Source organism: Meleagris gallopavo, chromosome 6 (genome assembly GCF_000146605.3).
Source record: "Meleagris gallopavo isolate NT-WF06-2002-E0010 breed Aviagen turkey brand Nicholas breeding stock chromosome 6, Turkey_5.1, whole genome shotgun sequence".
Lineage (NCBI taxonomy): Eukaryota > Metazoa > Chordata > Aves > Galliformes > Phasianidae > Meleagris > Meleagris gallopavo.
The window spans coordinates 40,276,752-40,299,774 of NC_015016.2; the positions used below are offsets into that span (position 1 = coordinate 40,276,752).

At 36.1% G+C, this 23,023-nt stretch overlaps 1 protein-coding gene across 2 annotated transcripts in view; it reads left to right on the forward strand.

The window, feature by feature from the left end:
* Positions 1-23,023, forward strand: part of COL6A6 (collagen type VI alpha 6 chain) — a 53,736-nt gene that overhangs the window by 23,112 nt on the left and 7,601 nt on the right. For both annotated transcript variants that reach the window (XM_019616549.2, XM_031553959.1), the window contains 21 exons: positions 65-143; positions 1,521-1,666; positions 1,767-1,859; positions 3,214-3,267; positions 5,807-5,878; positions 6,312-6,338; positions 9,401-9,445; positions 9,686-9,739; positions 9,993-10,055; positions 11,092-11,157; positions 11,806-11,859; positions 12,748-12,783; positions 14,888-14,950; positions 15,697-15,759; positions 17,296-17,358; positions 18,325-18,387; positions 18,833-18,883; positions 20,275-20,310; positions 20,410-20,472; positions 20,783-20,845; positions 22,394-22,429. In XM_019616549.2, coding sequence (XP_019472094.1) covers positions 65-143; positions 1,521-1,666; positions 1,767-1,859; positions 3,214-3,267; positions 5,807-5,878; positions 6,312-6,338; positions 9,401-9,445; positions 9,686-9,739; positions 9,993-10,055; positions 11,092-11,157; positions 11,806-11,859; positions 12,748-12,783; positions 14,888-14,950; positions 15,697-15,759; positions 17,296-17,358; positions 18,325-18,387; positions 18,833-18,883; positions 20,275-20,310; positions 20,410-20,472; positions 20,783-20,845; positions 22,394-22,429 — 1,290 coding nt within the window. The remainder of the gene's footprint in view (positions 1-64; positions 144-1,520; positions 1,667-1,766; positions 1,860-3,213; positions 3,268-5,806; positions 5,879-6,311; positions 6,339-9,400; positions 9,446-9,685; positions 9,740-9,992; positions 10,056-11,091; positions 11,158-11,805; positions 11,860-12,747; positions 12,784-14,887; positions 14,951-15,696; positions 15,760-17,295; positions 17,359-18,324; positions 18,388-18,832; positions 18,884-20,274; positions 20,311-20,409; positions 20,473-20,782; positions 20,846-22,393; positions 22,430-23,023) is intronic.

Sequence of the window (23,023 nt, forward strand, 5' to 3'; positions counted from 1 at the left end):
TTTACAATGATATGGCTTTTAATATTTCTTTTCAAGGATTCAGTGTTGCTCTCTGTACTGACAGGTTCTGTTAGTATTTTCAGACGGGCTGGATGATTCACTGGAAGATCTCAGAAAAGCAGCCACTGCCTTTCGTCTCAAAGGTATTACATCACTGCATTGGTACTCTGGCCTCCTACTGCCCTGAAACCCAATGTATTTTTCTGCTAATATAAATTTTCTAAATAATATGACTCATTGCACTCACTGAGTTACTAAGAAGTCACTGGGAGAGTGTGTGCTTCCCCATGTGAACCATCCATGTTCATGATGTTCAGAATAATTGTATGTGCCAGGGCATTCACAAGAGTTTTTCATCTTTAGTTGTATTCTTCAGACAATTGTTTTAATGTATTAAATGAAGACTGATAAGCTGATCTTTTAAAAATTATTTTTATTCTGTGGGCTATTATTTTCCAAGTTTGATCTTGACTTAAAGAGACTGGCTTTATGCATAGGGCAAATACTTAGTTTCTGAAAGTACCTAAGGATTAACTCCTCCGAAAAAAATATGACTCTTTCTGTATAAGACACCTTCCTTGTATTATGTTCCTTTGGCTTGTACCTTTCTTTAGTTATGCCATCAGAGGCTGTTGATTAGAACCCTTTCTGTCACACCTCTGTGGGTTACAAGATTCTCTCTACCTTAAATGCAAGTTGTAGAAAAAGTAAAAAGCAAAGAAAAAAGTTTTCCATCTAAGAGGAAGAGGGTAGCAGAGGTTTCCTCAGAGAAAACTGCATTTGGTCAAGGGAAAAACTGACTTTACTTCATACTACTGTATGATAGAAAGGCCTAAGTTGTATCTACAGTAAGAAGAAAATCGTAATGAATGATTAAAATATGTGATATACAATATGATACAATTCCTTTGTGATCTAGAGAGAAATCCTGATTTTATCCGTGGGCCATTCCTGTCAACAGGAAAGGTCAGATAAATGGAAACTGGAGAAATCCTGAAATCTACTTGTGTCAATATGTAATTTAGTAGGTAAGTGCAGAGAGATCATTTGAGATTGACTCCCAGCTGAGAAAGTGGCTTGGACAAGCTTTGACTTCCCCTTTCCACTCTTACACATTTTGACTGATAGGTGATGATTGAAAAATTTCTAGAGTGCAGGGAACCTAAGACGCTCCTGATTTCTGGAGTGCAACTCCTGCAGCAGGAGTAGCTATTTTTACTGACAAATGTACAGGATGTTAAGTCCAACTCTAGCATCTGCAGGAGAAAACATGCATATGTTTCTGTTCAGGTACTGAGGTTAGCTCTTGAGCTGATATAGCAATACCTTCTGAAGAAGGGAAGTTAATTGGAAAATTACTAGTCTTAATTTTTGTCTCGTATGTTGCTCTCAGTGGCTCTATTTCATTTAACACAATGAAAAATTTAAGTTTTAGAGAACTGCTTTTATTCACAATCACGTTGCTGATTAAATAATGTAGTTCAGGCATTCACAAACTTCTATCTACACTTATTTTGAAGGTCTTGATGCCCTTCTCTTAGTTGGATTGGACACTAGTCAGGACCTGACTACACTTCGTGAAATAGAGTTTGGCAGAGGTTTTGGATACAATGAACCTCTGAGTGTTGGATTTCCAGAGATTGCAAGCATCTTACAGAGGAATCTTGTAAGTGCTTTTGTGATATAAACGAAAGGGAAGAAGTCTGTGTTTTGTAATTTATTGTACATAAATGCTATTATACTTGTTGTTTTTTTTTTTTTTTCAGGATACTGTTGCGGAAAGAAAATGCTGTAATGTTGTTTGTAAATGCCTTGGAGAAATTGGTGATCGTGGGCGCTGGGGAAATCCTGGGAGAAAGGTAGGAGAGCTGTGGTCAACAAAAATTATTTTTTCAATGTGTCTCTATTTTGTAGTAATACAAAGCACGCATTCAGATGCCCGTAACCTTTGCCGTTAGGACAGATGAAGATAAAAGCTGTAATATAATTGTTTCTCTTCTCCATGTTGCTATTACAAAGGTATTTTTGTAATGGAAGTCTATCCATAAATATATTTAAGTGCTCTTCTTCACAGAATTCAGTAGTAAATAGAGAGGGGTTTCAAAATGATTTCTGATAAGATGATTCAGCATTTTATCTAACTGTGAATAAGAAATGGGCAACTGCCAAGCTGAGAGTAGAAAATAAAAATCCCTCTTCACAAGATGTGAGACTTGTGCCTGATCAATGCAGCACTAATTTACAATATTTCCTTCAGGCTTTTATATTCTTTTTTACTATCTGTTTCAAATATAGCAGACTTCATCACCTCTACAGCATGCTAATGGACCTCATTATTAAGGTTTTTAGTATAATATACAAACGGAGACTATATATTACATTAATTCCATTATTTCTTCTTGTTTTGGGAATACTCTAAATAATTTGTCTTTGTATTTTACACTCTTCAGTTGTCTCGCTGCAGTTAAATCCATTTTTACTTATCACTTAGCAAAGGTGTAGTCTTGTAACACTGGTTTCTTCCATTACACTTGTTAGTATTCTTACACCTGCTTTATTAATCTGAACTATAATGCTCAGATGAAATAGTGTTCAGAATGTAGATGTAGTTGTACTGCAGGTGGATGGACATGATGTGTTGGATTGTACAGCTTACAGTTTTAAAAACATTTTTTTGCATCACAAATTTGTCACATTTCTAAAAATTCTGTACTAGTTTCTGTGCAATAGATGTGTATGTATGCATACTAAATATATTTATATATATTCAACCTGAGGCTATGAGGTTTGGGTCAGTTGAAATACAAAGTTTTAGTATTCACAAAGTTGTCTTAATCTATTGCAAAATCTTTGTCTCCTTATATGTTTCATTTCACCTTAAAATTTCCTTATAGTTTCCTCCTCAAAATCATAAGGAAAGATACTTTGACCAGATAACCCACTAAGCTTTGTTAATCTGTTAGGCAGTTTCCTGAAATAATGTTTTGAACCTTATATTGAACTTTATTTTACCAATTTTTTTCTTCCACAACGATGTCAAGTATGCAGAACTCTGTGCAGAGAGGTTGTATTAGCACAGTTGGTGGAATCTGCTCTCCCTAGCTTAACTGGATCTGATTTTCAAGAAAATTTTTCTGTCTGCATGGGCAGAGTAATTTGATGCAAATAAACTCAGTGTGCTTGGAGAAGTGTTCTTTTGCTCCTGTCTTTCAGGGAAGTACAGGTTACAGAGGATCTCCTGGCCACCCTGGTGAGGAAGGTGGGATTGTAAGTAAACATTCTTTCCTTCTAAGACAATGTTTATTGATGCCTGAAACTACCTGCAGTTACTCATTCACTCAGTCTTATCAATCCTAACCTAAAATGTGTTTAAGCAGCATCTGAAGGCAAATACAAGGACTTGATTCTATGTGCATCTGCACTTCACCATAACAAATAATAGCTTCTAATGTAGAAACAGTCAGTTAGAATCACAGAATAGGATCATATGTGGCATAATTGTAAGTCATATTCTTATTTTTCATGGCAGATTGTGCAGATAATTCTAGCAGAAAAGGCCATCCCATCCCTTCTTAGCATAACTGAATATCTTATGACTGTCTAACAAAATTAAATTCAGCAGTGTTTTGGTGACTTTCTAAATCCTTTGCATTGTGCTGTTCCTGTCAAAGAGTTCTGCATAATGTACATATGCCAAAATTCAATCCCCTGGGAATATTGCTGCTTTTGCGGTCTGGAAACAAAATAAATCTTGCAAAGTGTAAGTGATCATTTTCTTAGTGCTAAAATCAAACTGCTGTGTTTACAATACTGCACACAGCTTGAATATCACTCCTAGTAACAAGTGAGAAATCTGCAAACCAAGACCCAGACAAGGATCTCTTTCTGTATTTAATTGTAAAGTCTGCAGTGGACTTCCAATTTTAACAGTAGGTTACTCAGCCTAAATTTGCCCTTGCTTAGATTGCCTGCAGGAAGCCAACCCTCTCTTGAGAGGAAAGTGGTGATGGAAAGGAAGAGCTGTCTTCTAGGATTATCAGAAAACTGCATCAGGATGGTGGTTTAATGATTTCTTTAGAAATCACTGGTTGTAGCTATTTGAGCAGTATCCACATTTATTTATTTATCTGTTTATCTATTTATTTATTTTTCATGTAGCCTGATTTTCTAATGATATAATAAAATTCCATGTGAGCAATTTCCAGAATTAAAATTAAAATTCAAGCCCTGAGGTTGTTTTTTAAAGTGAAAATATTCCAAATACTTTGAAATAGGAAATATCTGATTTTTTTTTCTGCCACAGTATTTTGATTTGAAAAATTCAATGTCTTGTCTCTTTTGAAGTTGTGAAGGGGTCAAAATAGTTTTTTCTTTGTGTACGAACAGATGCACAATAGGATAAGGAGTTTAAAACCCAAAAGAGGATAGATTTATGTTAGACATTAAGAGTAAATTATTTACCATGAGGATGGTAAGGTACTGATAAAGGCTACCCAGAGAAGTTGTGGATATCCCGTCCCTGGAAGTGTACAAGACCAAAGTGGATGGAGCTTTTGGCAGACTGATCTAGTGGAAGGTGATCCCATCCATGTCAGGAGCTGGAAACTAGCTGTTCTTTAAGATCCCTTCCATCCAAAAAGTTTCTATTACTCTGTGATTTTACAAAATTAAAATTCTACATTTTCTTAAACTGTCTGAGAATCTAGAGTGATCCGATAGAAGAGTTAAATTACGTAAGTCTTCCTTCTAAATTTCCCAATGCCTTTTTTTGTTTGTTTTTCTGTACTATGGAAGGATCTCAGAAGCTGTCCGTCTTCTGCATATGAAGCCCAAAAGTGAATTTCACATTGTAAATTTTCCCTAGTAAAGGTTAAACTTTTTTTCTTTCAGCCATAATATAACTATTTTAAGCATCCAAAACATTTGAAGGTAATAAATGCATAGCAGGAAGTGGGTAATAGGCTACATACAAGAGATGCCACGCAGAAGAGAGTTTGCAGAGATAATGCTGGACAGTGTTGGATTATAATCTTGTATCATCCAGCTCAGATGTTAGTCATAGTCTGTTTATTCATATTCTATAGTAACTCTGTGGTACCTCTGGCTAACTTAAGTTAGAATGCGATCCACAGTGCACTTTGCTAGTCCAGAGAGAGAGGTGTTTAATGAGTAAGGAAAGCAGAGAGTCATCTCTGTTTTTCTGATGTTTGGATATCCAAGGTATTTCTTTTGCCTGATAGTACTAGAGCTCTTGTTTACTCTATTTTTTTTTCTAATTTTATGTATTGTTGTGGCTTAACCTGGCAAGCAATAAAGCACCATACAGTTTCCCCATCTCTATGGGAAGAGGAAGAGAACTGGGAAAAATCAAAGTAGAACTTGTGGTTTGAGATGAAAGCTATTTACTAAGCAGAAAAGGAAAAAAAGAAATAGTAATGATTATTTATATATATATATAAATTATGGTAATAATTAATATATATATATATTTTTTCCAAGACAGTTGGTGCATAATACAATTGCTCACCACCAGCTCACTGATGTTCAGCCAGTCCCTTGAGCGGTGGCACTGCCCCCAGTCAGCTCTCTCCACTCTTTTTTTCTTTTTTTTTTTGCATGATGTCATATGGTAAGGATTATACCCAGATTAGATCAGCTGTCCTGCTTCTGTCCACAATCATCTCCATGTGCCCTATCAGCACACCTGCTGGTGATGTTATTCTGTCTTGCTTTAATCTTACTTAATTATTTAACAAGTAAACATCTTTATAAGGATGAGTTTTAACATTACTTTTTTGCTTCTTAGGGAGGCAGAGGTCCAGTTGGTTTCAATGGGACTCGAGGAGATAGGGGATGTGCAGGTGCCAGAGGTTATAAGGCAAGTATGTCACTGAAGTGTTTCTTAATCTTGTTTTCTGCGGAACTGTTCTGTGCTGCTGCTTTCCTGAGACATGGATGGGGAGAGCAAGACCTCCAGTTGTAAAAACATACAATTTTTTCTCTTCGTTTGGGAGGTACTTTGTAAGCAAAATGAATCAAGGGAGTTTGCTGACTCAGTTGTTGCCAGTGGCTTTTCCATCACCAGCTCCAGATTGGTCTAAGGTAAAAATACAAATCATTATAGGATGGAAGTAATAATGAAGGCTGGACCATCTTCATAAAGGAAAGGGGTCAATCCCCAAAGTGGCAGTAGGGGACTTTCCAGTAAGTGTTACAAATACTGAGCCCAGAGTGCCTTTTCACATCAGGCTGGTTTATCATGCTTCTGAAGATTGTCACCAAATGTAATTGATGTTTCTTTTCATTTTTAGGGACCCCGGGGTTATCAGGGAAGTCAGGTATGTGTTTCCATGTGTAATCGATTTTTCTTTGAGGAGAAGAGTATTCTGATTCATTTTAATTCACGCTACCTTGTAAGATTAAAAAATAAGAAGGAGCAGGTTAAAAGCATCAAAGTATTTGAAGTGCTATTAATATGTTTGTATAAGAATTAATTTAAGTGTGAGCTGTTAGTCATCTTCGCACTGAGAATTTAGGTTGCAGTCATAATCTAAGTTTAATTCACAGGAAAGGAATTTATTCACTTGTAAGTTTAGTCATCTATCAAGGCAATAATTCAGGTCAGACAAATATCATATTCCTTTTGTCGATGTGAATGAGGAATGTTGAGGAAGCAGAAAAGAAGAGGAAGGAAAGATTTTGACCGACATTTATTGTGGTTTTAGCCTGTTTTTCACAGTCATTACTATTACTTTTTCAATATTCAGACTTCTTATCAAATGTCACTACTGATCTCATAACTCTACTTAGCCTTTCAAATGGGCGTGATCATCAAAAAAAGATCATCACTAATTCATTAATAAAATGTGCATTCTGGAGGTATTAGAATGGTAATATTATGTTCCAAGCAAGAGCAATTAAAATGGAATTTAAATTGTATTGTTTGTTTTAATGAAAATAAGACAAAACAGAGCACTCCTATGAAGATTTAGGAGCCTTGAAAATTCAGAGAACATTTACTTTCAAACCTGAGAAACTGCACATGAGAAAATTCTGAGAGTGTTTTTTGATATCACAACTCTACTTGAAGTACTGTTCTCTACTGATTTTTTTTTATTTTATTTTTTTTTTAATCCTTCCATGTATTTTTCATCCATATACCATTTTCTGCTTGTTTCCTTGAAATAATTTGTTCTCCTTTAAGTATCTGAAACATATTACTGTAGAGAAGGCAGAGTACTTGCTGATGATTTTGTTTCATTGAAGTTGAATTGTATAGTTGAACTTGACTAATCAGGAATACAAACCCTTCTGAAATCCAGTGAAAATGTGTGCATTTCATTTTACTGTACTATTATATCCACTAATTTTAACTAAAAAATATTAAACTTTCAGAATATTAAAGGAAGGGAACATAGAATTGTTAACTTAGTAAAGCTGAGGCAGTTTAAGTCTGCAAGGAATTTCAGTACAGCTACTTGGGGAAAAAATGGAATACAGAATAACTAATACAATAAAGTTTGGAGAAGTCTTCCTGAGGTAGAAAAAGTGGGGAAAAATTAAGACTTGAATAAGAGTTGTGATTGCTTATTTCTGCTTAGAATACTTATTCACAACATTCTTGTTTATTACATATCAATTTTTCCAAAATGTACAGTCCTCTAATTTTTCTTGTACTGTATACAAATCTGTTATATATCAATACAATTTTTCCTCAGGGACTTTTAACTGGTTATAGTAACTCAGTTCAACATATAACCTACAAAACAATTGTATCTATAGGCTCTGTCAGACTGAGACTCCTGCTGGCTTAACTAGCACTTAAAATATCCTCTTGTGCCATATTAAGTGATTTGTTGAATACCTTGCCAGCTTCCAGGGTAGTAAAATGACTGTGGTCTCAGCTAATTTCATTTATTGTTAAAAATAAGAACAGTTTATTTTTTTCTTTATATCCAGTAATCATAGAATCATCAGGGTTGGAAAAGGCCTCTAAGACTGCTTAGTCCAACCATCGATCCATCCCCACCATGCCCACTGACCATCTCCCTCAGTACCTGTACGTGTTTCTCAGGCATCTCCAGGGACAGGGATTTACCATTTCCCTAGGCAACCTGCTCCAATGCCTTATCTCTCTTTCTGAGAAGAAATTTTTCCTAATATCCAAGTCGAAGTCAGAGTGAAAACTTCATGGAGGGGACCATGCAGTGGGTGTAGATTAGACCCAGGCTCCCTGTCTGACCTGAAATGACTGCTTTTTCCACATTCCTGTTACTTCTGTCCTAAACTAAATCGCTGTTCTTAAAAGATTTACATCTGGCCAGTTTTATTTCCAAAGTATTAATGTTTTTACTGAAAATAAGTAGAAACTCTGTCCATAACATAGACAAATGTTGACCAATGGTTAGCACTGTGCAAGTGCTGTGAAAGAGCAAAGAAACACTTCAAATTATTCTTAAAAAATGAGTATGTTACTTGTCCAGATCTGAAATGCTGTGGAAGAGACGTAAAAGAAATTATGTTCTCATAGCTATCACTCTATTTAGAAGCCTTGTTCTTCATTTTTGCATCAAGTTAACATCACAAACTCCTTCAGGATTGGATGGGTGTTCAGTGAGAAATTGACTTCCATAGGTGGTTGCAATGTGGTGAATCACTTCTGAAAGAGAAGGGCAGTGTGCATTTGCATGGGGACAAGGTTGCTCTTTTTGTTGCACAAAAAGCAGAATAAGATGACGTTTTCTTTAAACTATTTTCTAAGATCAGTCAGGACCAACCCTCCTTTTTATAGTTTTCTCTTCTAAGGTTTAGAATACTAGACTACAATTAGTTTTGTGCTGATTGTACAGTTGCTACACTGATTCCATGAATGCCTTGGCAAATAGTGCCCTCAGAAGTTTGGGTGATGTTAATCTCTAGAATAATACTGTTTTAGATTGCAGGTATTAGAGCTATCCTAATAGAAGCTAGCATCACATTGCGAAAACAGTTATGAAGTCTTTTAACCTGTCCCAAACCCTTAGACAAATCTCAGAATCATAGAATGTCCCAAGTTGGAAGGACTCATAAGAATCATCAAGTCCAACACATGGCTCCCTCCTGTAATTATGGTGGTTGGCTTTTTTTTTTGGTTTGTTTTTTTTTTTAGCTTTTCAATATACCATTCATAGTTATAAAATGATTTTCATAAACCCACAGTGCGAACCTGTAAGCTAGTTGTATTTTGGAATATACATAGATTTTGAAGGTACTGAATTTGTGCAAAATTGTATAACAAAGTACAACTTAAATCCTGGAAAAGATCTATAATTTTATCAATTGTTCTTACTAACTGTTCTTAAATATTAATTCTTTTGAAAGCTAATATGCTAATATGATGGGGATTTGTTTATTGTTGTAGGGTGAGCATGGTGAGAGTGGATTTGATGGCATCGATGGAGAGCAGGTAATCATGAAGCGTAATTAGAGAAACCTATTTCAGGGTTCAAAAGTACAGGTTTCTGTGCCTCTGAATGGGTTTTAAAGCTGAACAGAAATTCAGTTGTTTAGAGAGAAATTTAGTTGTTTGGAGTTGCATGCCTAATAGAAGTTGAATCCTTCCAGGCAGAATTTGAGAAGCATGTTTATTGGAAAGAACATCTGTTATTTTTTTAATTTCCTCTTTCTTTCTTCTTTGCGAGTTTAGGGAGAACATGGATCTCCTGGATTTCCTGGAGAGAAAGGCAGCCCTGGAAAACGGGTGAAGTATCCTTTATAAGAATGAGATTTTATGAAAACATCTGTCTGAAGTGTAGCACTATCTGTAATGCCCGTGACTTGTTCTCTAATATGTTACAGTATCTAGTACATATAGCTACCCATTCTCTACTATGATGGGTCCTTTTGCAAACCTGTGTAGCTCCACTGACTTAGATCTCTTATCTGGCCTTCCTCTGCCATGGATACTGTCTCTACCTATACCAGAATTTCTTATATTCCTTTTATGACTTCAGGGCAGAAAAGGCCCCAGAGGAGAACCAGGTGAACGAGGAGAACCTGGTCTAAGAGGAGATTATGTAAGTATATTTCTTCATTTTTGTTCTGCTGAACCAATTTTGTGCCTGGTTTTCATGATGGAGCTGCCTGAGATATGATGTGATACATAATTTGAAGAGTTTATCACATTTCTAGATGTTACAGTACAGTGTCCAAAAAGTATGGTATGATTCAGGAGTTCTGTATTCTTTAGTTGCTGATGGACTGATTTGTTTTAATATATTGCTTGGAAGCAGATGTTTAAGCCTTAGATCTTCTGGTTGTCCCTTGCATTTCTGCAAGGAATGTGTAATTTATTTATTTCTGTTTTTACTATGAACAATGTAGCTCCTTTTGGAGGTATTTATTCCTCCCTTGTGGTTTTCATTAGAAGAGGAATTTCTCAATCATTTAAAATCCCTTTTAACTGACTCTTGGTTAGAAATTTATAATGATGCAAAGGTAATTCACTTCTTCGTGCCACTGTGTCTTCTTTGTATGCTCCAGAGCTCCCTATATAAGTCAGTAAAACTTCACTGGAGACATTGTATTTATTGTATCACAACCTTGTCTTCTCATCCATATTTCAAAGATCTATGTTTTCCTGAACAGTTAAGAATAAAGTGATTACTCCTGTCTTCTAAAGCTTGTAAAAGAGATCAGATGTCATGGTAACTTGGCTTCTTTGAAGAATCAGGATTTCATGTATGTCTAGCATCAGGTGGCTAAATATAACTATCCTAATTACAACTTCATCTGAGAATTGGTAATTAGGCACAATCTTAGTTCAATTTATTATACTCAGACAACTAGAAAACTTCACATTTTAAGGGTTTAATTTGTTTCCCATTGGTAATATGTTTTCACCTTTTTGCAGAAGAAAACTATGGACTTTGCAGAAGTACCTATAAAGTCTTCTTGCAAGCATATTTTTTTTTTTTTAAATTAGCCTTTATGCATTTCTTTTTGGCCTCAATGATTAATCTCATTAATCCTATTTCCATATTCTGCATCTGTAGGTAGAGTAATAGAGGTGTGATCACTGAAAATGTTTCGTTTTCTACTTAAATTTTCCAGGGAGATCCTGGGATTGACAATAATATTGCTGGTCCTAAGGGTGAAAAAGGAAACCCAGCATGGCAGGTAAGCAAGTAAATGTTTGTTGAAGAAGAATGAGGATTTGGATAATTGCTTAGTTGTACTTCCTATCTAGTGACCAAGCAGCTCTTTTAAATTTACCTTTAGTGTCTATCTGCAACGCATAAAGCTTTAAAATTAGTATGATGTTGATTTTAAAAAAAGCCACTAAAACTTTCTAGCAGTATGCAAGAAAAATCCACTGTTTTTAATGGTTTGATTCTACTTAAGTAGCTGTGTGTGTATGTATGTTTTTGCAAAATTTGCTGAAAGTAGTAGAAGAACAATGAAGGTCATTCCTCAGAGAATAATTGTGTTTTGATGACTCTTTTGGTAACAAACCTTACTCCTTTCTCATCTTAAGAAGTACAGCTGAAAGACCATAGTCAATAAAAATGGTTTCACAAAGCTTTGACGAAATGTCAACGATTAGTAACTGCTCGATTGGAAATTCAAAGCAAGCATGATTACTGTACTTTGTACTTCCGTACTATAAATGATTTGCAGATAATGACGCAGCATTTAGCATAATGTAACTGGTTGGAATAAAATTGCTTAGGAGAAGAACCTAAGAAGGATCATAAAGGGAAGAAAGTGTAATTACAACAAGAAGAAACTGTATTTAAAGGTCTTGTTCATTGTTTTGTTTTGCAGGGAGACCCAGGATCACCTGGACTCCAAGGAGAGCAGGGCCATGCTGGTCCTGATGTAAGAATAGTGATCAATACAGAGTGGGAATAATTGAGCCAAGATACAGTGGTGTTCCCACTGAGAGGATGAACAAATCTTGTTTTCTTTGTGGGATTAAAAATTCCTGCAGTGAAAGGCAACAAAAAATCTATAATTCTAACAGTGAAGCATACTTGGCTTCAAATTTAGTAGCTAATGTGTTTGTTTGTTTGTTTTTTAATTAAATCAGAAATTTGCTATAAAATTAATTTCAGGTCTTATTCATGTGAAATTATAAGCCTTAAATTCAGTGCAGCCTTTTCTATGTAGCTTAATTGTTTTTTAATTTCATCACAAATGAATTTATCCCTTTATCCCTTCTTCCTTCCTGTGACTGTAAATTCCATGTCTGAGGCTCTTCTTAATCCGCTGGGGACTGGAATCTATGAAGACACCCCTTCTAGTTCATCAAAATGGTCCCTAGTGGTAATGCATGGAATCACTATCACTTCTAAGAAGTGCAGAACATTCTGAAGTCCTCTAGTGATGTGAAGTTTGATAATAACATTCACTAGTGCAGCTGAGCAGTGTGCAGAGGAAAGTGGTGTAGGCCCTTTGCCTTAGGAGAGCAGTGGGCTCTTTCTATTTTGCTGAGGGGCAGTTGACTGGGAAGGTATTTTACAGAATTCTGTTGAGATGTCTTCCCTCTGCTCTCACTAAAGGCTTTTTCCCTGGTAAATGTAATACTCATGTAGGGCTTTTTGACCTACGTCCATTCTTTTCTCATTTATACCTTAAACAAATGGGATTTTTCTTTGTTTGTAAATGATCTCTGCTTTATATAAGTTGAACATATTTAATAATAAATTGCTATTTCATGTATTTCTCGGTATTCTGGATGTAATCTCTCATTCCACTCCTTTCTAGGGTGCAGAAGGTCGAAGAGGCCCTCCAGGTATAAAGGTGAGTGGCTAACACTACTGCTGTTTATCTAAATGCATCTATGGGTGCAGCCTGAGCTTTTGTTCCTCTTAAAGGAGAAATTTCCATGTGATCTAAGACACAAGTTTTCAGCAATTAAGTCAGCCTTCCATGGATGATTTACAAGAGGCATTCCTGGTTTGAAGGATCTAGAACTGGAAAGAAGATGGGCAGCTTTCACTGAAATAAAAGGGCAATTAATTTTATTATTAAGGCAAATTTGGGAACATAAATAGAGGAGAGACTTACTAAAGGTGACAGGAATGAGTGGAGATGCTGCAGTAAATGGCTAACAGTTTTCTCTTCCTTTGCTACATGCATACATGTCTGCATGATACTTCCACACACTCTAAAACTCACTCCTGTAGAGAATGACTTAATGTAGCAAAGAATTATCTTCCTTTGAGCAGCAGGATCTGACTGTATAAGGAAATGTGGTGTGGATAGTCCTTTTAGAAAAGGAAGGTTTTGTGCTGGAGTACAAATCAACCTGTCTTTCAGATGAAGATAGATATTGGTGGTCCTTTGCTATGCCATCTAGTAACATGCTCAGGGTCAAATTATCATGTCATATATCATCATGTCAATATATATCATGTCAAATATCATCAGAGAGAATCAGCCAGAAGAATCTCAGTTACTGCATAATGACTCAGATTATTTTTGTTTGTTAGTAAAATATGCTGAACTAATGCTCCATCAACAAAATTGTAAACTTTTCACCGTACCCTGAAAAGGACAGTTTTCCAGGTCTTATAGATCCATTAAGCTGTTGCTTTTTGTAGTTTAAAAAAAAAAAAGAGGATTGAAAGGATACTTTCAGTAAGAATAAGAAATAAACAGTTCTTAAAGAAGAAAAGCTAACTATTCTGAAGACAAGTAGTCAGCAGACAGAAGGAACAGAAGTGGTGATATAGCCTTATAGATATGCTTGTCACTGCAGTCTTTGTACTTTATTCTACAAAACAAAACCAAACAGTAAAGAAGGGAGAGGTAAAGTAGAGGGTGACATAAGGGGGGGAAGCACAAAAGATTGTCTTCTGAAACTGGTTCAAATTATTTAGAAACATTCTGTTGGCCTTGTATCCTTATATGGTGTGCCTAAAAAAAATTTTCTTCTACTTATCCATTTTCACTGTAGTCAGTGTTATTTGTTATTATTGCTGATTTTGGTGGAAATCTGTTTCTGTTTTATTTATTTATTTTGCAGATGACAGAAGCCTAGCATAAGTCTGTAACTAATGTTCTGTGTGACAATGTTTTTACTCTAGCTATGAATAAGCTTATTCAAATATAATGTTTTTTTTTCTTTATATTGATATTTTTTTATTCTATTTCTGTGGAAGATAAGAGTATGGCCTTTTGAATATATTTTTGCTCTGGAGATTCTATCCGTAACTACCTGTTTCCCAAGAATCTTCAGAGGTGTTTTTATCATCTCCCTAGTGAAAGGAGATTTTCTGTAAGTCTGTAACATTTTGATGCACATCACAGTTTTACTCAATCCAGCAGAGACAGAAGATATTTATTATGGATGCCTGCTAAACTGACTTAGCTTTAAATGGCAACTTTATGTAGATGTGAGATGGAAGCAATTTTTTTTTCCATCTTCTGGAAAGACTGGACTTATCTCACCAAATGACCAGTGTGAAAGGTGAGGTAGATAACATTTAGTTGTAGGATGAATTGTGATGATTCTACTTCTATAGGTGATGGAGGTGCTCTGTTCTTGTGACCCTGGCTTTGCCAGTTGATAAGACAAAGGTAATGCAGGAGTATTGCTGAGACCATGGTGTAAAATGCAAGTAAAATAAAACTGACCTCTTGTTCTGTACCTTATGCGTTCATCACAGGTTGTATACCAATAAAAAAAAGCTACTTAATTTTTTTTTGCTTTTTAATTGAGTTTTCTTCTTCAGGAAGTTGAAGCTGCTTGAAAGTTACTTGGATGAACTGAAATAAGCATTCTATCAGCTATTACTCTATGCAAACACAAACTGATTATCTGATTGGCATGTACCAATATGGCAGTTCCTAATTTCTTAGCAAATCTTTTATTTTCATGTGTTTTCTTTTATTCTGGCAGGGTGAGCAAGGAGAACGAGGGGAAATGGGTTACCCAGGAGACCCTGGTCTTCCAGGTCCACAGGTAGCTAAGAGTACTTTGGATTTGATTTATGTTAGTAGTGGAGAAATAAGTTGTCAGTCTTGATCTTTTTCTTTTGGAATGATTTGTTTACTTCAACTAATGAATATTATGAGGAAAATTTCTTGGCAAATATCTTCTGTGACCCTGAGGGACTAAATGTACGAAGTTTCTCTTTACATTTATGCATGTGCAGCTTGCAGTAAAATCAAAAGGAAAGTGAATAATCTAGTCGATGTATTTCTAGTTTACAGAATATTTTCAAGCAGGTACCTTCAAAATGTATTCATTAGAAATTGCTAGTAATAAGTATAACCTGTTGAATTTTGAATGTATTGTCTTTCCAGGTTGCTATGGCACTGTGAAAACTATATGCTAATTGACCAAACCAAAGAGAAATGTTTTGTGATTTAAAAATGTGCTTGATGGAGTTACTTTGAAGAGAATTAGGGTAGTAGAAGGCTTATGGTAGCTTTCAGTTTTAACGTGTTCCATCCACTCACTATATAGACATCTGGAGAAAATATGCCCAGTAGGGTGTTGCTTAATGTCTCATTGGTATCATAGACACCATAGTGGCTCTCTGAATGTGGCCTTCAGGTGATGACCATCTCAGGTGCTTCACAGAGGTTAACTCCTATAGTTAAAGAGCTAGAAGTTTCACCTGTGCATTAAGGCTTGCAGAACAATCTAATCTTCATTGAAAATCTATCAATACTGAACTGACTTTTCTTTCTTTTGTGTGTCAGGGCCCAAGAGGACCACGAGGGATCAGAGGACCTCCAGGACCACAAGGCATGCCAGGCTCTCAGGTTAGCTTTAAATAATTCTTGCTTCACAGCTTAGGGCTTTTGATTTCTCAGAGGTGGTATTATTTTTACAGTGAGTTTTTTAAAGACTTACAGAAAGAAGAAACTGAACAATTTCCAGTATAGTTGTTAAGGAAACTGTTGGTTGAATGAGGCTGCAAATTTTGATTATACTGAAATCACAACCTTGAAAATAAGTTTAGATGGGTGAATATGAAGTGAACTACAGTATTATCAGTCTTTTGCATGGTTGCAATGAAAAGGCTTAGTTCTATATTCGTCTCTCAGTTCCATAGAATCAGGAGTAGCACTATGGCTTGCAGCACCAATAGGTGGTATATACAGTGGAGCAGTTGAAGACAAAGTTAAGTAATCAGCTTGTCATTGGTGGTAGAGAAGTTAAGTTATCAGAGTGTAGTTATAGCTGCTTTTTTTTTTATTATTGTTGATCTTAGTATTCTGGGGGGGAAAAAAAATCCAAATAATTCTACTCCCACAGTAAGATCTTGTTGCTGTTTGCAATTAGAGAATTCAGAGGGATAAGTTTGTATTTTCAATGGGTAATTGTTTTGAGAAAAGCGTTTAAAAGCAGAACAAAACAAGAGATACAATAACAATTTCTTGTCATTTGCCAAAGGAGGCCCAGCCAGTCTTCAAGCAGCAGCAAGCTGCCTGGACAGCCTCCCCACTGTTGTTCTTTTCCTCACATGATGTCATACAATATATCCCTTCAGCCAGTTTAGATCAGCTGTTCTGGTTCTGTCCCCTCCCAGCTCCTTATGCCCCCTCAGCTCCCCCCACTGGAAGGACAGTACAAGAAGCTGAGAAGCTACAGTGCCCTTGGCTCATTTGGACTAGATGATCTTATAGGTAGTTTCCAACCTTGTGATTCTATGATATAGCACTGCTCTGCAAGAACTAGAGCATCAATGTGTTATCAACATTGTTTTTCTCTCAAAGCCGAACAGCAGCATCAAACCAGATGCCATGAAGGAAAAAATCAACTCCATCTAAACTGAAACCAGAACATATCTAATGCTAAGTTATAACTACTGAGCCCTGACCACTGGTCTTCCTCACTTGTGCATGATGCTGTTGGCTTCAGGATTCTTATTCTGGAATTACACTGGTATAACTCCAGATTGGAATATCTGACTCTATCAGCCTTGTGTATCTGCTTTAGTCATATAAAGATGCTCATGATTAAACACTGATCCTATGTATATATGTGTGTATATATATATTCACTTTGTGCATTTTTTGTCATACTTAAATATCTATGTAGATAGAAAATAATATTTATTTCACAGTAAATAACATTTTGAGAATTTTACTGTAGTCACACCAACAACAGGAAATAACTTGAATGACAGTGTGATACATAACTGACTGTGATCCCTGAAGATGTTTGGTGAAGTCTGTTTGTGTGCTAATATCTACACTGATTGTACAATTACTTCAAGTGGCAGTGAATCCTTGAGTGTAGTGAGTCCTTGAGTTTTTCACCATTCACTTCTTTACTGATATTTCTGATTATAGGCTAGTCGGGGTCTCCCAGGTCCACCTGGCTCAAATGGAAAGCTTGGTGCAAGAGGAGCAAAGGTAAACATTTTTGAAGTACATGATTACAGCAATCATTCAGCATCATTCAAGAATCTGACTGAAGAGCCATGAACTAATATTGTGGTGTTCTTGTGGAACATGTGAGGGTTGATAAATTTTATATGAATTTTTGATTGCATGGTAATGCAAGTGATGGATGCAAAGTCACACACAGGTGTCAGAGCTATGCTAAGAAGTTATTAGTCACGATGGCTGCTCTTCTGATTGTTGTCATCATAGCCTTCAATGGGACCTGGCTTTTTGTGAAGTGCAGTAGGAATATGGCAGTGATGTCAAGTGTTTTGATTCCTATGCATTGGAAATAAGTTTTGGTTAATGAGATGCTGTTATTCATTTCAACCTTTCTGTTCAAAAGATTCCACCATATAAATTTTTGCTTTACTTACAGGAATCAGTCAGAATACGTGAAGTACTCCATTATATGTTCCACGTGCTCAGTCTTTGCTGTTTATATTGGGATTCTTGATAGAAAAAAAGTTTCTTTAATAAAGGTTAAAGCAAAGAAAAGAAAACTTGCAGAAGTACTAAGTACACAGGCTAGACAGCTTGACTGAGAAATATCCTCCGCTATCAACAGATGCTTCATGCTGGTAGAACTCCTAGTTATGTCCTACTTGTGTTAATACAGCTTCTCCCAAAAAACACCCTTGCCACTGGGAATTCTATATAAAATGGGAGGGTTTTTTTTTTTTTTGTGAAAGAAGGCCTATGGTGTTTAGCTGCATGAATACTCAGCGTTCACTGTTTTGCACAGTACTTTCCAGTTCTGCTCCAAGGTGTGTTCTCTCAAACACAATCAGTAACGCAGTGCTTTTCATGTGCATCAAGTACTCTGTAAAAAAGTATAAGCAATCTTCAGTCTAGCAGACAAATCTATATTTCCAAAATAAGTGTTCTCCTGAACACTTAGCCAAACTAATAGTTGTTATATTTCAATTATGACAGGGTGAACCTGGTGACCCTGGAGAGAGAGGCCCTGTGGGACCACCTGGACCGAGAGGCATACCAGTGAGTTTTTCTGCCCTAGTTCAGTGCCCCTGTAGTTAAACTCTCATTCAACTGAATCAGTACAGTTAATTCCCTTTTTCTATTTTCACTACTTGGTACAAATAAAATGATTTCAGATTTGGTTCTCAGTCTTTATGGAAACCAGTTTCCCTGTGGGCTAGAGATAATCTTTTCATTCATATTCTCTGTATCTGCTAAAAGAGACTGTATTGGAAGTAGGTCACACAGTGGAGAGGTGCTGCGGCCTTAATTGCTGTTTACATTCTGCAGCTTTTTCTACCATTTGCTACTGCTTTTAGACTGTGTGATGATAGATTGCCCTTCTTCATCAGTATCAAAAGCCTGGACTCAGTGGTATAATGGGAGGTCTCTTTTCCAAAATGGAACTAGAAATAAATCTCATCTTCTATTAAAAGCTAACTGATGGTATACTCAACCTGTGCAGGGTGTGGATGGCAGAGACATCTATGGTCCTGAAGGAAACAAAGGAGCAAAGGTAAGAATGTCTCAGCCTCCATTAATGGGACAGTCGATATTGATTTAAGAGAAATTTAAGATGTGGCCATAGCATGTTCCTCATGTTCAGCAAGAGGTTCAGACTTCCCACAGCTTGTAAGAGGTTATGCAATGAAACAAATGTGGCTGTGATCTCTAGTTCTTTTTCATGAGAGCTTAAGAACGCGGTTTGATGTAAACATAGTTCTTTGTCTCTGCTGATATTGAAAACTAGACTGAGAATTATGCTTCCATTTTGAATAAATGGTGACACATGATAACACATGAGAATGAGTGGGAGGGAGCTACTCTTTTGAGAACTATGCTCTTCATTTTTCCTTAGTGTATATGTTTTTGGATATGGATTTGTAAGTTGTACTTTTTGCAGGACAAAGTGCACTCCAGTATGCCTGACTAGCCACTCCTATTGGCAAGGCTTGATGAGCTAGCAGTAAAATGTCTACTTCTTTAAAAACATACAATAATCTGGCTAAAATAAAAGGTATACAGAAAAGAATGAGATCAAAATAATTATACCTCAATGGATACATGACTTAAATGAGATAGTAAGTAATCCACAGTAGGTTGATCATTTGTCTATTTAAACCTCTGTCAAAATACTGATTATTAATTTTAGGTTTGGGAAACAGAATTTAAATAAAATGGAATTTGTATCATAGTTTGAAGGTTTTTTTTACATCATTGTTGCTGTTGATTTTTAAATTAATATATAAAACATAGCAAAAAAAAAAATCTAGGTTTGGTAATAAGTGTTGTTGAGGGAAAAAATCCCACATCATTTTATTTAGGATTAATATATAAAACATAAAATTTCAGTGATATTTTTCCTAATCCTCATTGCTACTAAATCTGGAAAAGAAATGCAGACTCTGAAAGCAAAGCAAAGGTATATGAATTCTTTTTGTGAAAGCTTTGACAAATTGATTGCTTATGGTAAGTCAGACAGAGAAATAACATCTATAAAGTGCTGGATAAGTATAATTGCACATCAAAAGCAATTTAGTGTCAGTCCTGGAAGAATATTTCAGTTTCAGAATGAAAGCCAATGTATTCGTCTCTTTTACGTAAGTCTTGAAAAACTAAATAATACAGCCAGCACAGAAAAAGCCAATCAACAAAACAACAAACAAACAAAAGACAAGGAAAAAAAAAAAAGGCTAAGAAAGGAATAACTTCATAATTGCACTTGGAGTGATTTGCCTATTAAAATGGCAGGCCCAGGCCTATGGGCTCATTTCAGACTCGCTGTTACTTGAGTAGACTGACATGCCTAGAATAATTTTGAAATTTGTTTTGATTTAAAGATACCAAATACTAAGGAGATCAGAAACTTCTAGATTCTTACGAAATCCTTTCTCTTTCTTTTGGCAGGGGGAATCTGGATTCATAGGGTATCCTGGTCCAGAGGTATAATTAAATGAGCTTATTTATTGTTTTTACACTGTTCTTGTTTGGAAGGGGTTGTATGTCTTTGTATTCTTTCCTACAAAGTTCTGGATTTTTCAGGGAGAAGATGGAGACCCAGGTGTTTCAGGAGCTAAAGGACCCAAAGGAATTAGGGGTAGAAGGGTAAGAATGATAAATCTGTTAACTCCTTGAAGAATTCAGTAAGCAAAGCCCCAAAGATCTCTAGTGTTTCCTCACAACAAACAAAATTCCTACTCCAATTTTTTATTGCAATAACTTCATAACCTGGGGAAGAGGTCTTGGAGAGAATGAAGGCCAAAGACTTCAGAATTGCTTGTTGCTAGTAATTCTTAGAGGTAGTAGTCTATCGTTGTTCAAATGCAGGAACTGGCTCACGTAGTTATAAATTCTCTGCTGAAATTCTGCCTGTGTGTGCAGTTATAAAGAATAAAACTTGTATTTGTATTTTTAGGGTAATGCTGGCACCCCAGGTTCCCTGGGAGATCCAGGAGACCAAGGACCATCAGGACCTATGGTAATGTTTTTTAAAAGATCTTCCTAGATTTGTCTTGAATTTCTATTAGATTAATAGACTATTTAACAGTGTTTCTTAAAATATACAGTACTTAATCCATCTGCCAGCCATATGAAACAGCATCTTGCAGGTGGATGTGTTCATATGAGCACCCGCTGCTGGAAATGAAACTACAATAATACAATGCAGGGCAGATTTTCTTCCACAATATTTGATGCTGTCTCTCCAATGGTTAAAAAATCTAATCTAAAAAGATGAGAAAACTTAAAATGTAGAACAAGGTTGTTCCGTTGAAATCCAAAGTACATTTTCATTTAAAAAGAAAAGCCATATAAAATTAGATTTGCAATTACAGGCACCCATTTAAAACTTAAGCTGACCGTACCCTGTTACTCCTTGTATACAACTAGATGAATTGCTGTATTTTCTAGTGCTTTTGATCTGTATTTTATACAAGAAAAGGTTATGTTCTTTATCAAAGCAGGTGAAAGGATAATGAATTTCAGTAGTAACTAGGACTAACGTTGTAGGCGTTCATTTTTTCCTTTAAAACTTTTTTTAAATGTACATTTTTAGTTTTAAAATATAACTTTTGATAACACTATTTTTTCAGTTTGATATGGCCTAGAGAATGCATGCAACATAATTTTTGATCATTGTGTTGTTCTGGCCAATGAATACATCTAGATCACTATATTTTATGCTGTTTGGCTGTCATCTGTAATGCCTGTGTTTATGGACAGACAGACCTTATGACCTAATGAAACACATAGTTATTGGCCTTGCCAACCTATTGTCCAAGAAATCTTCAGACAGATTACAAGTTCAAGATCTCCTCTTCAGATGCAGGAGTGAGAAGGGAGTACAGAATGTAGGGGTTTGGTGGGATTATTGTGGTAGCAGTGCGTGGATAAAATAAGTGGGAAATTTTGCAGCAAGTGGAAGAGAGGGAGTTGCAGAATGGATATTAGTAGTAGGTAGAGCCATCCAAAAAAGGGCTGTTTTCCCATCTTTCTTGTCGGTGGGGTTATCTCTTTGGTCAAGTTTGTACAGCTAGCTGAGGAAATGATGAAGATAAATATGTGGAATATCTGTGATTATGCTAGCAGCAGGAAAGCGAAGGGGGGATGAGGGAATAGCTCAGAAAAGAGATGGAGGAATGGAAGGTTAATTTGAGGAGGAAGTAACAAATGAGATGGGATTCTTATTTGGGAGTGCAAGGAGGTATGTGATTTTGGTAAACTTTAATGTCGTGAAAGAGAGAGTCTAGAGCAAAGATTATGATGTATAATACGAGTGATAGGTATTGAGAATTTATAAGAACAAGGAGAGAAACATACAGAGAAACAGGATGGGCTATTAGTCTGCAAGCCTTTCAGGGTCACAAAAATCCATACTGAGCAGTGCTACCTCCTCATATCTTAAATTTGCAAACGGTTGTCAGGGTAATTAACACTGCATGCCTACATTTTCTTTGGACTACAGAGTCATAGATGAAAATACATTATCAGAGTCTAATGCTCTGGATCTGTATTTAATTTGTTTCAGGGTGCCAAGGGACCAAGAGGCACTGTTTTAATGGAAGTAAGTAACTAGCTTACATATAGCTGTGTGCTACTTGGGACTGTTTTAGCCATCATCTGTTTATAATCACTTAACGCAGTAAGACATTTAATTGTTAGAAAACAGTATCCTTTTCAAATACTTAGTCACTGTATTCTGACAGTGGGTCATTCTGTTTGGCAAGTAATCAAGAAATGAGGAAAGATATGATATCACACCACGTACAATCTACAAACATCAATATTCCTTTACTTGTTACCTCATTCATATCAATTTAAACATCAGATACTATTCAGGGCTATGTCTCGCGCCCACTTGCAAAGGAAAACATTCCCTCAGAAGTAGCTATTTTTGTTGTGAATATTAGGGCAGGATTTCTTCAGAATCCTAACCAATATACGATTAACATTCTTAAATAAAGGCTCCATCTACATCTTGCATAGACCGTACCCACAGGCAATACCTGCAGGCAATACTGTAGGTATTTCTATATTCTGTAGAAGGGGTCTAGTCTTCCTTTGCAGAGCTCCCTCTTGCTATGTAAGTTGGTTCTGAAATTCCCTTTCTCCTCTGGCAGTGGCATTGCACAGTGACATCTGAGGTAAGATTATTACA